At 39.3% G+C, this 17,173-nt stretch overlaps 1 protein-coding gene across 1 annotated transcript; it reads right to left on the minus strand.

The window, feature by feature from the left end:
- Positions 1–1,564: 1,564 nt before the first annotated feature.
- LOC309511187 (uncharacterized protein) lies at positions 1,565–13,714 on the minus strand. The gene is made up of 14 exons (XM_082186314.1): positions 12,386–13,714; positions 10,682–10,906; positions 10,006–10,559; positions 8,609–8,765; positions 8,292–8,390; positions 8,063–8,149; positions 7,668–7,754; positions 6,461–6,547; positions 6,066–6,152; positions 5,592–5,678; positions 5,462–5,488; positions 5,139–5,221; positions 2,319–2,362; positions 1,565–1,687 (listed from the first exon to the last, which is right to left on the minus strand). Exons 4-14 carry the CDS (start codon positions 8,694–8,696, stop codon positions 1,651–1,653), a joined length of 813 nt encoding a protein of 270 aa, XP_082042440.1. The 5' UTR covers positions 8,697–8,765; positions 10,006–10,559; positions 10,682–10,906; positions 12,386–13,714; the 3' UTR covers positions 1,565–1,650.
- Positions 13,715–17,173: the final 3,459 nt, after the last annotated feature.

A 17,173-nucleotide genomic window follows, 5' to 3' on the forward strand; every position in this document is an offset into this window, starting at 1 on the left:
CCCCATTTCATACATAACTTGAACCATGTTTGAGAGACAATGAGCCCTATTTTAACGATCTGAAACGCAAGTATCAAACGTGTAATGCAAGTAACTCTGGGATCTTGGGCGCTATTGCTATTATACCAGCGGGACTCTTGCACCCGACGCAAATCTAAAATGTGTTGGTCTGAAGTAGCTACATTATTCATAGGTGTGGTTTGGGCGTAACGTGAAATAAACCAATCAGAGCGACATCTCACATTCCCTTTAAGAGCAGGCGGGCTTGTTCCATTGATTATAACGGCGGATTTGCCAGACGCGCGCCAGGAGCGGTTCACAGCCGAGGAGACCGACGTTCTCGTCAGGGCCGTAAAAGACGTGACTTTGGGGATGGAGAACACACAGGCGTTTAAACAGGCGTATAAAAATTTGGGTAAATGTGTAAGCTAGATTATGCCTATTTTTTCTCATATTCATGGACACAACAATGATTCCCCTTGTATGTGAATATTTTTTTCTTGTAATAATGTATGGTTTTCTAAAAATGAGAACTGCTGCGTCTGTGTGTAGGCTAGATGAGATAAGCAAAGTGTGCGCGTTGTGCACACTCTACATTGATTGCATTGATGCGCAACGCGCCACTGATTTTAGAATATGTTTTTTTCCTAGTCAGTGGCGAAATTGTTTTCTAAACCTGCATAATAGAACCAGGGAACGTTTGCACCGAAACACGCCTCCTCTTTGCGCTGAACCGCCCCAGGGAGCGCAAGTTCATTCCCTAATTTACCGACGTGCGTCTGTGGAGGAAAAGTCCACTGTGCGCGGGTGCAAAATAGTAATGATACATGTGTCGGTGACGGTGTACAGTCAATTGCGCTAGGTGCAAGATAGGGCCCCGAGTGTCACTTTCTGTCAACTGCCCACAGCCTGGTTGCAGTGTTCTTTTTTTACCTGGCAAAAGAACCGGGCCCCAAGTTCCCATTTTAGAGAATAAAGTAAACGTTTGCTACTTAACAGCCCAGACTCTTCAGCAATGTAACCATTGGTACCACAATGAAGACGTGTGCAAGGTGTGCAACTTGAAAGGGACTATAGTGTGTACCAGTCTTTGACAGCAAGAGGAAGGAATTAAATGAAAAGTAGTTCCAGTACTGACTAAAGACACAGTAGAAATGATCAACATACAAGAGATTAGAAAAAACTAGCATGTGTAATACAAATGGGTCCCCAGTACTATTTACCAACAAGCCCAAATGATGTTAGTATGATGCCTACTAAAGGAAAAGCTTAGTATATTCATTCAAGTCTTCATGTACATCCTAGTATACAAATGACAACAATCTTTGCTAGGTATCACTTTACAGTACATGAGTGTGAGTGATGTCTGTTAGACATGACATGGAAAAGCTTAGTAAATACAAATCTTTATTAAATCCATAAAAAACTTACCAAAAATGAACAAATAACATAAAAAACAAAACTTAACATTGTATTTGTGTGTGGGCGTGAGCACCACAGAAATGTTTGTTTTTTTGACAGAAATGTGTGTCTGAACGTTTTCCGAGAGCATGTGAGAAGGCCACTTGTGAGGATCAATTAACATATAAGAGCACTGCACTTTTGTGTAGATTTTATGACAGAGCGAGAGAGTGTACGCGTCTGAAAGTATCAATCAGTTTCCCAGGTTGGAGGCCAGGTTTTCCCGCTGAAAAATGACAAGAGATAGGTGGTTAGTGAAAAAGGTATGAATAATGACTTCACATTCAATGCTGTAACGTCTACACTAGTAAACTACACTGCTGTAATACTATTACACAATATTAGAGTATTCAATAGGAGTGATTCTAAGATTAACCATAGGCCTAAAAAAATGAAAATAGCATCTAGAGTTTTCAATAAACAAAGGAAAATATCTAGACAACACCGTTTACAACTGGTAACTGTTTACTCATAACCTAATAAAATTAAGATAGTATACAGTAGTATACAGTAGATTGCAAAGACTTGAGAGTGAGAGTAGGGTTGGTAACGAATAGTATAGAATATAGAGTATAGAATAAAATTATAAGCATCATGATCACAGGCTACGGCTATAGGTCAATAGATGTTATTCAGCAGTTCCCCTTGAATCTAAATGTCAAAGTACACTTGAGACATGTTTATTTTCCTTTGATTTGTTTTTTGGCTCAATGTCATCTGTCAAACACAGTAGTTCTAACCAACTGGTTTAGTTGCCATGCAACGTGTTTTCTTTGAAGTTGCTGGAAGGTTTGTGTTGTGTCAATGTAAAAAATGGGGTATAGTAAGGGTGAAATGTCCAAGCGAGGGTACCATACCATAGATCGCAGGGCATCCAATCATACAGGAGTTCGGTCTTCCCCTGTGGAAGGCAAAAAAAGACATGGAAATGTGCTACATGAAATATTGCACACAGACTTACAATGCAAACTTAAATTGAATGATTTGCAGTGACATTAGGTGATCAGTTTTCAAATAATTTCAGTAATTTAAAATTTATTGTAAGAGGAAAACCCCTTGAGATGTGACATCTAGTTTTCGAGGGGGCCTCTGATGCATGATTGTTTTAGAGAATGCACAAATAAAAATTTGTTTCCCTCCCTACACAAACAATTTCACACTCACTTTTTAATAATCTAAAAAATGTTTGCCTATCTTCCTTTGTGTGCCAGTTTTCTTTAAAATTCCAAAAACCTTATTACATTTTGTTTTACTTATTTGGAAATGAGACATTTGTACCACTCACTCTGAGACATTTTAAATTTTACTAAACATAATACTCAATGATAATCATTCACATTAAACCATATGTATTCTTGTGTGACTTTTTGGTGTGCATGAAAGAGAGAATGAAATGCAGATTAGGTGAGACTGCATGAGGGGGAGGTCAAATGTTAATTTCCAGCAAGATCCTTTGTCTTATTGAGCAGTGGTCGTTCTTCAACCAGTTTTTCAATTTTTTTTGTCTTACACGATTAAAGATAATAGGAACATGAATATTCCCCAGAACAACACCAATCAGGTCCATATTCTGATTACTTGCAAGCAATAGTCTGTCAGGATAGCAACCATCATATAGTTAACAGGGAAGAGGGTTCCCACCCTTTCTAAGCATCAAATTTAAGGACCTTTCAAGGATAATTCTACACTTTTAAAATGAAAATGTTTAGAGACATAGAGACAAGGCGTAATCTTATCGAAGTGACAACAAAGAATTCTCTGGTGATACAATTGGCACTATTGCTATGGACATGCATTCGAAATTTAGCAATAGGACACACTCCACTGTGACTACAGGAGATTCAGTGTTAGCTTTGCTGACATCTAAGCAGATGATGCGGGTCCCACCAATTATGGTTCGCTTTAGTTTAATTTATGATGCTGAGTAACTTATCACTTAACCCGCTGGGGTACCTGGGCCTTGAGTAGTGTGCCCAAGAAGGCAGTTTTAGGGCGGGCTGAAAGAGAAAACGGTGCATTCCAGCGCGTAACATACGTCACGACCAAGCAGTAGCGATTGGTTGAAGCAGAAAGTATCTACCTACCGGGAAGCAAATATCCCAATGGATAGGTTCCAGGCGCTTTGCACAAAGTGAAATAATGTGAAAGCGTTTGGTGCATCAGGCAAAGAATGGACATCATAAGATGGTCAAACCAACTAGGGATGTCCCGATCCGATCCACGGCATCGGTATCGTGCCGATACTGGCCCAAAATGCTAGATCGGATATCGGAGGGGAGAAAAAAAATGTATCCGATACCTATGATCCGATACCCATTAGGGGTGGAACGGTAGGTATTCGCACTGAACGTACGTTCGGTGCATGGATTTACACAGATAATTCACGGTATAAAAATAAATAAATCTCGCGTGCACATTAATTAATGTAATACGGAACTAACGTTACTGTTAGGTACGCGCATATGCGGGTTCTTTAGGGACACCTAATCTGTAGCCCGCCTTAGCTCTGAACGCGCGTCTACATCGCTTCAAACGCTCACTTTATCATCATACGCGCGCGCGCGTCCTATTAGCTTTGGACGCGCGAATGGATTCAAACTGTTCAAGCATCGAACTAGACGCGATAGACGCAAATTTGACGCTCTATTCGCATTTGGTTTGAACGCAGCAAAATGAACGGGCTGCGATGTCAAGATTGCAATGCTGGAGTGTGTGTGTGTGTCAGAGAGAGAGAGAGGCACGGGCGCGATCGAACAGTGGAAACACAAAAACATACTCCGTCATTTTCATACAGGACATCATTAAAACTGCAAAAAGTGTTTAGCCTACTTATAGTTGTGTAAAACACAACATTGTGCTTTTGTCAAACTGTAAACTCTTGTCAAACTGTAACTGTCACCCAACCAAAATCTCTCTCTCACACACACACACACACACACACACACACACACACACACACTCGCTGTTTAAAAGCAAAAATTATCTCATCTTTTGGACATTCATCATTGCATTGGTTTTCATTTCTTGTCCTAAAACAGAGCACTCATCTGTTTATTTTTAAGTTACACATTCTACATTGAATAAAAAAGAAAATCAAATGTGTTTTTAAAAGTAGTATTATTTTAAACAGAAATAAATTATTTATAATTCAGATGAGAATAAAGTTAAAGTTAATTAAAATTTTAAGGAAACAAATATATTGATCTGAAATATAGCAAATTAATTTTAAATTCATTCAGGCTACCAAACATATCGCAAGGTCTTTTGAATAAAGGCTGGCAGTCTTTCATTATCAACTGTTGTTGTGGACTATATACTGGAGAAGTATTTGTTCTCCATTTGAGTGAGATGTTTTTATGTGGCTAATTGAGCAAAGTGCTTCCATTATATTTTATTATTAGTAGTATTAGTTCAAGAATAAAATAAAAATATCGGATTGATATCGGTATTGGCAAATAGCCAAAGCTGCGGCATCGGTATCGGTATCGGAAGTGAAAAAGTGGTATCGGGACATCCCTAAAACCAACTAAACCATCAAATCTCATGCAAAAACATGAACTGGTAAAAAAATGGCGGATCAAACCAGCTTCAAAACATGTTTAGGCTAGCCAAGATGTATTTTCTGTAGGGAAGGCATCATATCAGATAACACAATCTAACTACCTCTCCAATCCTACCTTTCTCTGCCTTGTCCGGATTATGCCACGGTATGGGTGCACATCCCGATTGTTGTGGGGGCAATCTTTCTGTTTTGTTCTCACTGTACAACATAAGTACATAGAGTAGTGAATGATAAATGATAATCCAAATGCAAATGTAGCCTTGAAAAATACTTGATACTTGAAAAACTTTACGTATCTACAACATGAAGACTGCATACAATTCATATGGAAATTAATTAAACCAATAATATTAGGAAGACCTGCACAACAAATCAATTCATACTCTGTGTTGATAAGGTAAAAAAGGGCAGAATATCAGATGTCAGATTTTAATTCACCTTTCTTTCTCTGATTTTGTCTTGTCCCTATATAAACAAATAGACTTGGTTCAGTACAGTACAGATATTTGAAGCTTAAGCATATTCTTTCAAAGATAAAGAACAGAAATAAAGCTGAAGCGCTTAAGACCTTGTGCTGTAGGAGGTTGGTTAAAATCCTGTTCCTGATCAGCCATAGTCCCAGCCCCCTGGTCCATGCATATGGTGGCTACTGAATCTGAGGATGAGTGGAGAGATAGTGTTGTCTATCATAATATACAATTAAGTCATAACAGAGATCTGAGAAAAAAGAGCTTAAAGCGATACTCCAGAGTACATCCAATCATAGCCCTGTTGTTTAAGCTTCCCAAGTGCTGTTGGTAGGAAGAAGAATGTGATAATTTGGTACAACATAGACCACATAGAAAACCATCTGTTTACGCTAATACAATGACACTATGAGCTCACTTTCAGTTTATTTTCTCATGGTACCATTCAGAGTAAACTTCCTGTTCTCTGTTTGGTCTATGTTGTACCAAATTCTCTCGTTCTTGTTCCTACTGACAACATACAGTGAGCTAAAATAACAGGGCTATGGTTGGAGGTTCTCTGGACACTGTAACACCTTGTCCTGTAGGAGGAGGGCTAAGATTCAATTCTGGACCATCCTCAGTCCCAGCCCCCAGGTCCAAATTCATGCCGGCTGTCAAATCTGAGGATGAGAATGAGTGGAAAGAAGATGTTGTCTCTCAAAAGTGTATACACAGATTACATAATATATAGTACAATTAGGGGCTGTATTCACAAAGAATCTTAGGGATGAAAGTATCTCAACATTTTAGGAGAAAATTTAGTGCTAAAATTTGCCTTAGTGAGGAAATTTTAACGTCATTTAGGAATTCTCTTTGTGCTAAAATTAAATTCTTTGTGAATACGGCCCCAGGTCAAAATAGAGATTTGCTGCTAAAGGACATCTCACAAGGATGTAAAGAACAGAAATAAAGCTGAAGCGCTTAAGACCTTGTGCTGTAGGAGGTTGGTTAAAATCCTGTTCCTGATCAGCCATAGTCCCAGCCCCCTGGTCCATGCATATGGTGGCTACTGAATCTGAGGTTGAGTGGAGAGATAGTGTTGTCTATCATAATATACAATTAAGTCATAACAGAGATCTGAGAAAAAAGAGCTTAAAGCGATACTCCAGAGTACATCCAATCATAGCCCTGTTGTTTAAGCTTCCCAAGTGCTGTTGGTAGGAAAAAGAATGTGATAATTTGGTACAACATAGACCACATAGAAAACCATTTGTTTACGCTAATACAATGACACTATGAGCTCACTTTCAGTTTATTTTCACATGGTACCATTCAGAGTAAACTTCCTGTTCTCTATTCGCTCTATGTTGTACCAAATTCTCTCGTTCTTGTTCCTACTGACAACATACAGTGAGCTAAAATAGCAGGGCTATGGTTGGAGGTTAGCCTGGGAAAACCCAGACAAACTTCCCGGCAAATTTAGATTTGCTCTGCAAGTAGTCTGGCAAAGAGCTCATTCAAGCCCATTTGTAATTCGTCAAATCGAGGCACCAATCAGAAACATTAAGGTGTGCTTTACACGATGACGATCACTCTGATTGGTTTTAGGTCTAGCCTATCCAATTGCGCCCAGAGGCATTTGAGCGACCTCCGTTGGTGAAGTGCACCAACTTTTAAATGCATTATTATATTCAAATTGCAAACACATGAGGACAGTCTCCATGAAAGACCCACTGGCAGATGAACGTGCTGCTACATTTCTCTCAGAAACGGTAGGAAATTAAATTAGATTTAATAGAGGATTTTAACTGTGACGAGATGATTGACAGGGCAGTTTACGTGACAGGACGCACGTGACAGATCCGTCCGATAAAGATGAAGTAGTATGTCCCAAAGCTTGCCTACTTTTTTCTACACATTCAAAAGTAAATACCTTTCCTTCACAAAAATAGTACTTTTATGGCGTAGTGTAACTTAGGCGAATTGGGACGCAGCATATGGCTTTACACATGACGATCGCTCTGATTGGTTTTAGGTCTATCCAATCACGCCCAGAGGCATTTGAGCGCATCCGTTGGTGATGCCCCTTTGAAAATGAGTTATTAATGAAGCTTTGCCAGACCAAAACTCAGTTACTACTGAGAATGGTCTGGTTTTAACCAGGCTAGTTGGAGGTACTCTGGACACTGTAACACCTTGTCCTGTAGGAGGAGGGCTAAGATTCAATTCTGGACCATCCTCAGTTTCAGCCCCCCGGTCCAAATTCATGCTGGCTGTCAAATCTGAGGATGAGAATGAGTGGAAAGAAGATGTTGTCTCTCAAAAGTGTATACACAGATTACATAATATATAGTACAATTAGGGGCTGTATTCACAAAGAATCTTAGGGATGAAAGTATCTCAACATTTTAGGGGAAAATTTAGCGCTAAAATTTGCCTTAGTGAGGAAATTTTAACGTCATTTAGGAATTCTCTTTGTGCTAAAATTAAATTCTTTGTGAATACGGCCCCAGGTCAAAATAGAGATTTGCTGCTAAAGGACATCTCACAAGGATGTAAAGAACAGAAATAAAGCTAAAGAGCTTAAGACCTTGTGCTGTAGGAGGTTGGTTAAAATCCTGTTCCTGATCAGCCATAGTCCCAGCCCCCTGGTCCATGCATATGGTGGCTACTGAATCTGAGGATGAGTGGAGAGATAGCATTGTGCCTCATAAAAGTTTAGTTAGGTGCAGTGAAAAGACATCTGCTGCTAAAGCACATTCTCACAAAAATCTCAAGGAGAACACAAAGCGAAGGCACCAAATCTGGGCCAAACGCACCTTGTACTCCTGTTGATGGGTTGGCTATTGTCTCAAAATGCAGAGTGACAGTAGCCTCCTCAGACTCATGGCTACTGTCTGTTGCCTGGTTTGTATTTGCTAGAAGAGTACAAATACAAAAACATTTACAATATGCAATTAGGTCAAAATGTGAAAGCTAAGGCAAAATAAAACAACACCCACAAGCCTCAGATACTCAGAGAAGCAAAGTTGCCCTTACTATTTCCAGTAATTACTCAACACCATCTACCCCTACATACATAATAATCTAAAAAAAATACACAGATAAATTGTATAGTATACAAATATAATCTTACCTTCAACCATCATTTTAAAAATCTCATGTATGTTTTGCACACACGTCTGTGCATTCTTGCCCAACACCAGATCTTTAGGCAAGATCATTTTGGCCTTCTTGTGTGGATATTCCAGAAGGAGCAAAGGCCTCCAGCCGACTGAGTGCAGCTTCTCTATCTAAAGATGAAAAAAAAAAAAAGAAAAAAAAAAAAACTATTACAAGTACTTTGGTGTGGGTGTATATGGATCTTTGTCTGCTTATCAGAATATCACAAAGCTGGGACACAAATGCAGGTCAACACGAAATACTTAGGGTCAAGGCATACTTTTGGAACATTACAAGGAATAGTTGTATTCAAGATCCCAGAAGATCCCAGAAGCCCTTTGCATGGCTGACTAAACAGGCTTGTTCGACTTGGCTGGCTGGCTAGGTGGGTGGGACTTTTTTCGTTGGGCAAAAGTGATATTGCTGAATTTGCATGGGCTTTTGCCCAACAAGTCTCACCCACTTAGCCAGCCAGCCAGCCAAGTCGAACAAGCCCTGCCAGATCTTCTGTGATCTTAAATGCAGCTAGTATATTGACAAATCACAATGACAGAGCAGTGGACAAAGGAAACCCAAGGAAACCCAAGCACATGACAAAACTACAAGACAAGAACAAAAGACCAAAATAGTAAGAGTATGCACATGCATGTGTCGTGTTCATCCTTCATAAACATGTAAGTTAGCCTGGATGCCAGCTTAACTTAGCCCGGTCCACAAAATTTTTAGGTCGGGAAGTTCGGTCTGGACTCGATCCGTTGAGGAGCTATTATGCTCGAACAAAAATTGTTCTGACCAATCAAATGGTCAGGGTGGGCTTTATACGATGATGGACAGATGAGCAACGTAATCATCCACGTCATCTAAGAGCGCTTGGGTTGAATTCGTTTACAACAAAGATGACTGCCTCTGAAGAATTGTTATTTCACGAGTTCACACTTACAAATAAGTCAGATAGAATAAATGCATGTTTGGCGTGCTGTCCGAGGAGAGGTTCCAGGCTCGGTATTCGGCCCGAACCCAAAGTACTCCCCCCGTATTCCAGGCTGTGGAAGAACAAACCGAGAGTGAGTGGAGGCATGCTGAAAAATGTCAAGGAATGTTAGGTGAGTTGACTGAGTGAATAAATATATGCTTCCTCTCATGCTGATAGTGTAGACCGTAGACGGTCATTGTTTGATGACAAGTTGATTGGATTGATTATTTGAACGTACTCCTCTCGAACTTTGTTTATAAAACATTATGTGTAGATTCCGCCATCGCGACAGTTATAGATGATATCGACAGCGCATTCGTTTTAAAAAAGAGGAACAGAGAACCACGATCAAGGCATTTGTAGATCAGAAACATGAATGAAAAACATACGTCACTTACTCCGTTGCTCTGATTGGTTGTAGGCAGAGCCGTTGACTATCCAATTGAGTGGAGAGGCATTTTCCTTCCTGGTTCAGTTGAAACGCCCCATAATCAAAGCTCAGTGGAGCAGTATCAGACTCTGAGTATGACGACGTCAGGCAAGTAGCCTGTAGCAATGTAAGTAGCAATGTCGCTTCATATCAAGAACAGTGTTAGTAGTATTACTTTTGGTGAAAACTAAATGCCATTTCGTATGAAATGCAGTCTCACTCACTAACAAGGTCAGATGGTAGCACCATTAGATTTCAGTCTGATATCTAATGCACCTGTGTCTTATTGGCCAAGTTCAGTTCACGTGTCAAATAGCTCACAAAATGTGATGTCAACAGAGCGCCATGTGCTTACATACTGGTGCTTGTTGTGCAAAGGGGAAAGTCAAATGTTCTTCATATGAAGAGCACTGTGAAACATCTTACAGTACTGCAGTGCAGGCTATGACCAAAGTGATCCTGAGAGTCTTTGGTCTGTTTGCAATGTTTTTCAATGACAGTAGAGTAGTTAAGATGCTGAAACTGTTGAATAAATAGCCCACATAAAGATGTTAATGCATTATCTTGTCTAAGAATCAGAAAGTCCCCTCAAGTACCCCAAAATAACTGGACTATGGTGACATAGAACAACAAAAGTTACTTACCAAAATGACGGCATCGTCCCATAAGTGTGAGGTCACCTGGTTTTTTTTAGTGTTGGCAACCCATGTCTTTTTTTTTTGCTCAAATTTTTCAATCTTTTTTTTTAGGCGCACATTTTTAGGCTGTGGGGCCTTGCAAATAGGGCACATTTTGAAGCCATTAAAAATTTTATTGTTGCATGCTGTGCAGGTCTTCTTGAGCCCTCCACTTTTTGACATGTTTTGATTCTGTAAACCAGACAGAAGGCATAATGTCTGTTACCATTGTAGAAAACTACAAATTCCTTTATAGTCCAGTAATTTTAAGCCAAAATGGGGGTCAACCTTGAACAAATTGCAACAGAAGCAAACTCAACTGATTTTGTATCCTCAATATGTCCTGAGTAAGGAAAAAAACCCCGAAGAATCCCATTAGGGGAAAGTTTAGAAAAAGACCCAAATATACCCTATTCATACGCCTATGCATTTTTTTTCTCACGTGAATAGGGTAACATTTTTAACCTTTAGATATCACCATGAAAATTACTGAGTTGATTACTTATATCAAGACAAACAAAAAATGTATTACAAGTTTTTATTATTGTTTGTTAACATGGACAAACGGTGCATAATCTAATTACGTATGTGCTAATTTGCATAAATAGCAACAGATCTAAACATTGGGTATAGTTATAGGTGAAAATGTCTTGTTGGATCTTGTTGACATATAACAGTAAAATACTTAATGTTAAGGTCTGAATGGAACCCATTTAGGCTACCCATGAGCATTAATACATAGAGGCAGGAAGAAGTACTTTAAACCAGCCTCTATTAATTATTATTGCAGAGATGGGGTTTGGGGCTGGGTCCGTGGGACTGTTTCTGGGGATTCACTTTTTATTTTACTTACCTTTTGTCTTCTGCATTCTCCTTACCATTGTCTCCTGTTCTTCCCTCAGACTCGTCCCCCAGAAACAATCCCCCAAACCCAATCTCTTAAAAATTAATAAAGGCTGGTTTCTAAAGTACTTCTTCCTGCCTCTATGTATTAATGTTCATGGGTAGCCTAAATGGGTTCCATTCAGACCTTAACATTAAGTATTTTACTGTTTTAAGTCAACAAGATTCAACAAGACATTTTCACCTGGCTTCACCCAATGTTTAGATATGTTGTGGTATTTATGCAAATTAGCACATACAGGCCTTCGTAATTAGATTATGCACCGTTTGTCCATGTTAACAAACAATTAAAAAAAAACTTGTAATACATTTTTTGTTTGTCTTGATATAAGTAATCAACTCAGTAATTTCCATGGTGATATCTAAAGGTTAAAAATTCTACTCTATTCACGTGAGAGAAAGAATGAATAGGCGTATGAATAGGGTATATTTGGGTCTTTTTCGAAACTTTCCCCTAATGGGATTCTTCGGGACTTTTTTTCCCTTACTCAGGACATATTGAGGATACAAAATCAGTTGAGTTTGCTTTTGTTGCAATTTGTTCAACCTTTTTTCATAAAATGACTGGACTATTTTAAGACATTTTAACTAAAAGTTTTAATTTCTGCCCGTTGAGAAACCATTTCATCCTAACCAATAAACATGTGTTTTACAATCCACTTTTGAAACAGTAACGTTAGCCAAAGTTTGCATTATTGCAATTGCAGTGCGGGAATAAACAATAAAGGTGATGTAAATAAATACGTAACGCAGGCTTGAGATACATACCGATCTGTAGAGGTGATCCTCGCAATGGCTGTAAAAACCGCGAAATTCTAGGATGCGCGTACGGAAGTGTGACGTGTCGCCGTCATGGCAACAGACTCATCTGATTTAACATTCATTTATTATTAATCTTTATCGTGTTTTGTTGTTTGTATATGCCTATCTGTCAATTCCGTGAACAGTAAAAAAAAAAAAAATAATAATAATAATAATAGTAAATTAGTCCAAATAGTATTTAAACTAAGGCTAAGGGGTGGCTGATGGATGGAGAGGTGGGGAGTTTGATTGATCAAGCCTGCCTCTAGTGATCCGGTTATCCGTGTGTCCACCACGGAATAATCCGTGGTGCCATCACAGAATTTCACAATATGCAAAGGGCTATACAAAACTGATCAGGGGGGGATAAGAGGTTCACAGTTTAATTGGGCTACATTGCATCGCAAACACAGACAACTTGAATAGCTTACTTAAAGTGTCAAAATCAGCAATAGGCAATATCGTCCAGTGAAGGTGAAACAATCTACTGAATATTCCGTGGTACCGTCACGGAATGAGGTGACCAGAAGCTATCATAGCGATTAAACGACGACAGAACAGTGCAATATCAAGTTAAAATCCCTTTGAGACTAAACATTTAAACTGAAGTACTTTAAGTAAACTCAGAATATTTAAAGCCATACGTTTCCAAATTATAAAACGACGTCAATTGGGGGAGCGCAAGTGATCCGGTTATCCGTGTGCCCACCACGGAAGAATCCGTGGTGCCATCACAGAATTTTATGCAAAGGGCTATACAAACTGATCAGGGGAGATAAGAGGTTCACAGTTTAATTGGGCTACATTGCATCGCAAACTTGAATAGCCTACTTAATGTGTCAAAATCAGCAATAGGCAATATCGTCCAGTGAAGGTGAAACAATCTACTGAATATTCCGTGGTACCGTCACGGAACGTGGTGACCAGAAGTTATCATAGCGATTAAACAATGCAATATCAAGTTAAAATCCCTTTAAAACTAAACATTTCAAGTGAAGTACTTTAAGTAAACTCGGAATATTTAAAGCCATACGTTTCCAAATTATAAAACGACGTCAATTGGGGGAGCGCAAGTGATCCGGTTATCCGTGTGTCCACCACGGAATAATCCGTGGTGCCATCACAGAATTTCACAATATGCAAAAGGCTATACAAACTGATCAGGGGGGGATAAGAGGTTCACAGTTTAATTGGGCTACATTGCATCGCAAACACAGACAACTTGAATAGCCTACTTAAAGTGTCAAAATCAGCAATAGGCAATATCGTCCAGTGAAGGTGAAACAATCTACTGAATATTCCGCGGTACCGTCACGGAATGAGGTGACCAGAAGCTATCATAGCGATTAAACGACGACAGAACAATGCAATATCAAGTTAAAATCCCTTTGAAACTAAACATTTAAACTGAAGTACTTTAAGTAAACTCAGAATATTTAAAGCCATACGTTTCCGAATTATAAAACGACGTCAATTGGGGGAGCGCAAGTGATCCGGTTATCCGTGTGTCCACCACGGAATAATCCGTGGTGCCATCACAGAATTTCACAATATGCAAAAGGCTATACAAACTGATCAGGGGGGATAAGAGGTTCACAGTTTAATTGGGCTACATTGCATCGCAAACACAGACAACTTGAGTAGCCTACTTAAAGTGTCAAAATCAGCAATAGGCAATATCGTCCAGTGAAGGTGAAACAATCTACTGAATATTCCGTGGTACCGTCACGGAACAGGGTGACCAGAAGTTATCCTAGCGATCAAACGACGACAGAACAATGCAATATCAAGTTAAAATCACTTTAAAACCAAATATTTAAAGTGAAGTACTTTAAGTAAACTCAGAATATTTAAAGCGATACGTTTCCAAATTATAAAACGACGTCAACTGGGGGAGCGCAATTGTTGGAACAGGGAATCCGTGTGTGGACCACGGATGCTGCCTGTCATTGACTTACATAGGGATCACTTCCGTGGGCACATCACGGAATTTTCGGCGATTCCGTGAAACTGTCACGGATTTTGAGTTAAGGGGCCGTGTTCATTTCACGGAATTCTGTGAGACCAGGTTGGTGTGTAATATAAAAACACTCTCCCAACAGCATACTGTTTCTTTTGAGCCTAATTCCTAGTCAAATTAAAATGATATAGTTGTATAATATCACTTGTGGTGGTGTTTTGTATAGATGTGGCCAGACGAGCAGTCTCGCCTCATTCGCGCCGCGGGACCTCTAGACGCGCGTAAACGCGTCTTTACAACACTGAAATCACTCGCGCCAGACGCTCTATTCGCGTTTGGTGTGAACGCACCTTAACAATAACATTAGAGTGACAGCACTACCAACGCCCACAAGCGACTAGCGACATACAGCGACAAAATCTGACAAGTTAAAACAATAGGCTATGACCTTTTCAGCTCATCATGAACCTGAACATGGGAGGCCCCTGAACTTGGGAGGCCCCTGGGCTTCAGCCCAGGTAAGCCCGTGCATTAAGGCGGCCTTGCCCCCAATGTATTCCCCCAAAGGCACAACTTCCCCCGCGCCAGGGGCAAGTTGTGCCATGAGACAACTTTTTTCCCAAGAGCTATATTTCTGAAACAATTTATTTCAGATCCAAAGTTATTGTTCTCAGGGATGCACCACATCCTGAAATATATGTACATCCTTAAGTTGAAGGCATTACTGCCATGACCTCACTTTAAAGTCACTTTGAGTAAAAACTGGCACAACTCACCCCACTCTCCCCTACATAATGCTGTTAATGTTTTACTGCGAATGTAATGAAGCAGTTCAAATCCTGATGAGCTGTTAACCAGGATTATTGTGATCGAAAGAGACGTTTCTTGGTTCAGTGAGGTTTTGACTGAAAGAGCCTTTGAGGACTGAAATCATTCAGATCTGATTTTGAAGCTATTCATCAGAACTTTAAAGAAGAAAAGAAAAAAACAACAACACTGAAACGGATCTTTTATTAGGCCACGTGACCACATGTCTGCAAAGACTACTCACTGAATTCCATTGATAAGAAGAAATGCCCTCAGCTGCTACGTTTCCAGACCATTACCCTCAATAAAAATCACAGCCAATCAGAAGAGCGTGTGGGCGGGCTCTCTCGGCAAGCTCGCTGCACTCACAACAAAATGGATAAGTTCAGTACATAATCAAATTTATGAATATTACACCATTTTAACATTATTAAAAATACATACTGCGTTACTGAAACAACCGTTGTCATAGACAATGAGTTGACAGTTTGAACATTCTTGTTCACTTTTATTTATTTTTAAGATCTGAGGTGAATTATTGCTTTTTGTAGGCCTACGGCTATAAAATACACGCAAAATGATATTCAATCTCACACAGACGCTTTTAACATTAAATAAAGCACATAAACAGTAGGCTGCCTACCTGAGATGATCATACTTTTTGTTGTTGTTCTAGCCGTGACGTCGCAGAGTTACCGTTTCTAAAATAGAATCATTGTGTGTCACCGTTGCGGCTGGTTGGGACAAAAACTCTGATTTACATAGAAAATATACCTTCTGCATGGCGCCTGAGCGCTCCTGTGAAGCACACAATACACTCTCAGAAAAAAAAGTGAAAAAACTGTCACTGGGACAGTGCCCTTCAAAAGGGTTCTATTATGTACCATTTAGGTACTAATATGTACACGTTTGGTACCAATATGTACCTTTGAGGGACTTATATGCACTCAGGTACAAAGGTGTACCTTTTGAAAAGGTACCGCCACAGTGACAGCTTATGTACTTTTTTTTTTCTGAGAGTGACTAGCTTTCCCCCGGGTGTGATCTCAGAAGTACACTGACACGCCAAAAGACAAAAGGGTCTCTTTTATTGTTTCACAGGTACACAGTGCTTCACTGCCTGTGTGTCCTTTGCTGCGAGCCCACATATGCCCTATAGTCTGAGGCTGGTAACGGTGTGGCATTTTTGGACAGAATACGAGACAGAGTTCAAAAGAATTGTGGGAATAAGAAAGGAATAATTGACGAATACCATTAAATTAATAGGGACATAAGTCCCTAATTATCTTTATATTATTTTTCAATAATTATTTTTAGATTACTTTTCAATAATACAACACCCCTGAGTCAATTATTCCGCTTATACTACGGTAACCACGCCTCAAAACACTGTTCAGATTATGTATTTCAAGACATTTTTCCGTTTTTTGTCCTTAAAACGCGCTGTTGCTAATTTCAAAACGTCATTTTAGAGCTTAAAACGAAGGCTTGAGCCAACAATTTGAGATCGCAATTCGTTGATACATCGACATGACGTTGAACGTGACTGTCTGTGAGTCTCTCAACATTGTTTGGCAGAAGCATATCTACTAATAGTGAAACTATTAACTAACTCTTGTAAATAGTTGTAAAAAGTACTATAAGTAAAAATTTATAGAACATTTTTTTTTTTTTTTCATTTACAAATAAATTGACATGACAAAAATAAATAGAATAATTTATTTAATTTACAAATTATAATTTATACGCTAGGGGGCGCTATGACACATCTTCTGAAATAGGAATTAATCTCCTGATCAAAAGACATGATGAAGATGAAGCAGAAACAAGTGATAGCATATGTAAGCAGATACATATGTAAATAATGCAATCATCAACATTAACAGAAAACAGAAAATAAATCCAAACTGTCTAATGTTCCTGAATGAAATGTCGACCCAGGACGAGCTTTAGGACTGTGGAGTTTTGTGAATGTTGATGGACTCGAT

Source organism: Leuciscus leuciscus (assembly GCF_965113295.1).
Source record: "Leuciscus leuciscus genome assembly, chromosome: 12".
NCBI lineage: Eukaryota > Metazoa > Chordata > Actinopteri > Cypriniformes > Leuciscidae > Leuciscus > Leuciscus leuciscus.

Excerpts from the sequence above, each read along its gene's own strand:
- LOC309511187 (XM_082186314.1), bottom strand. The coding sequence starts at position 8,696 with ATGATCTTGCCTAAAGATCTGGTGTTGGGCAAGAATGCACAGACGTGT. Across the intron at positions 8,391-8,608 it reads TTTTAAAATGATGGTTGAAG|CAAATACAAACCAGGCAACA; the intron begins GTAAGATTATAT and ends GTACTCTTCTAG. Across the intron at positions 5,222-5,461 it reads ACAAAATCAGAGAAAGAAAG|TGAGAACAAAACAGAAAGAT; the intron begins GTGAATTAAAAT and ends TATGTTGTACAG.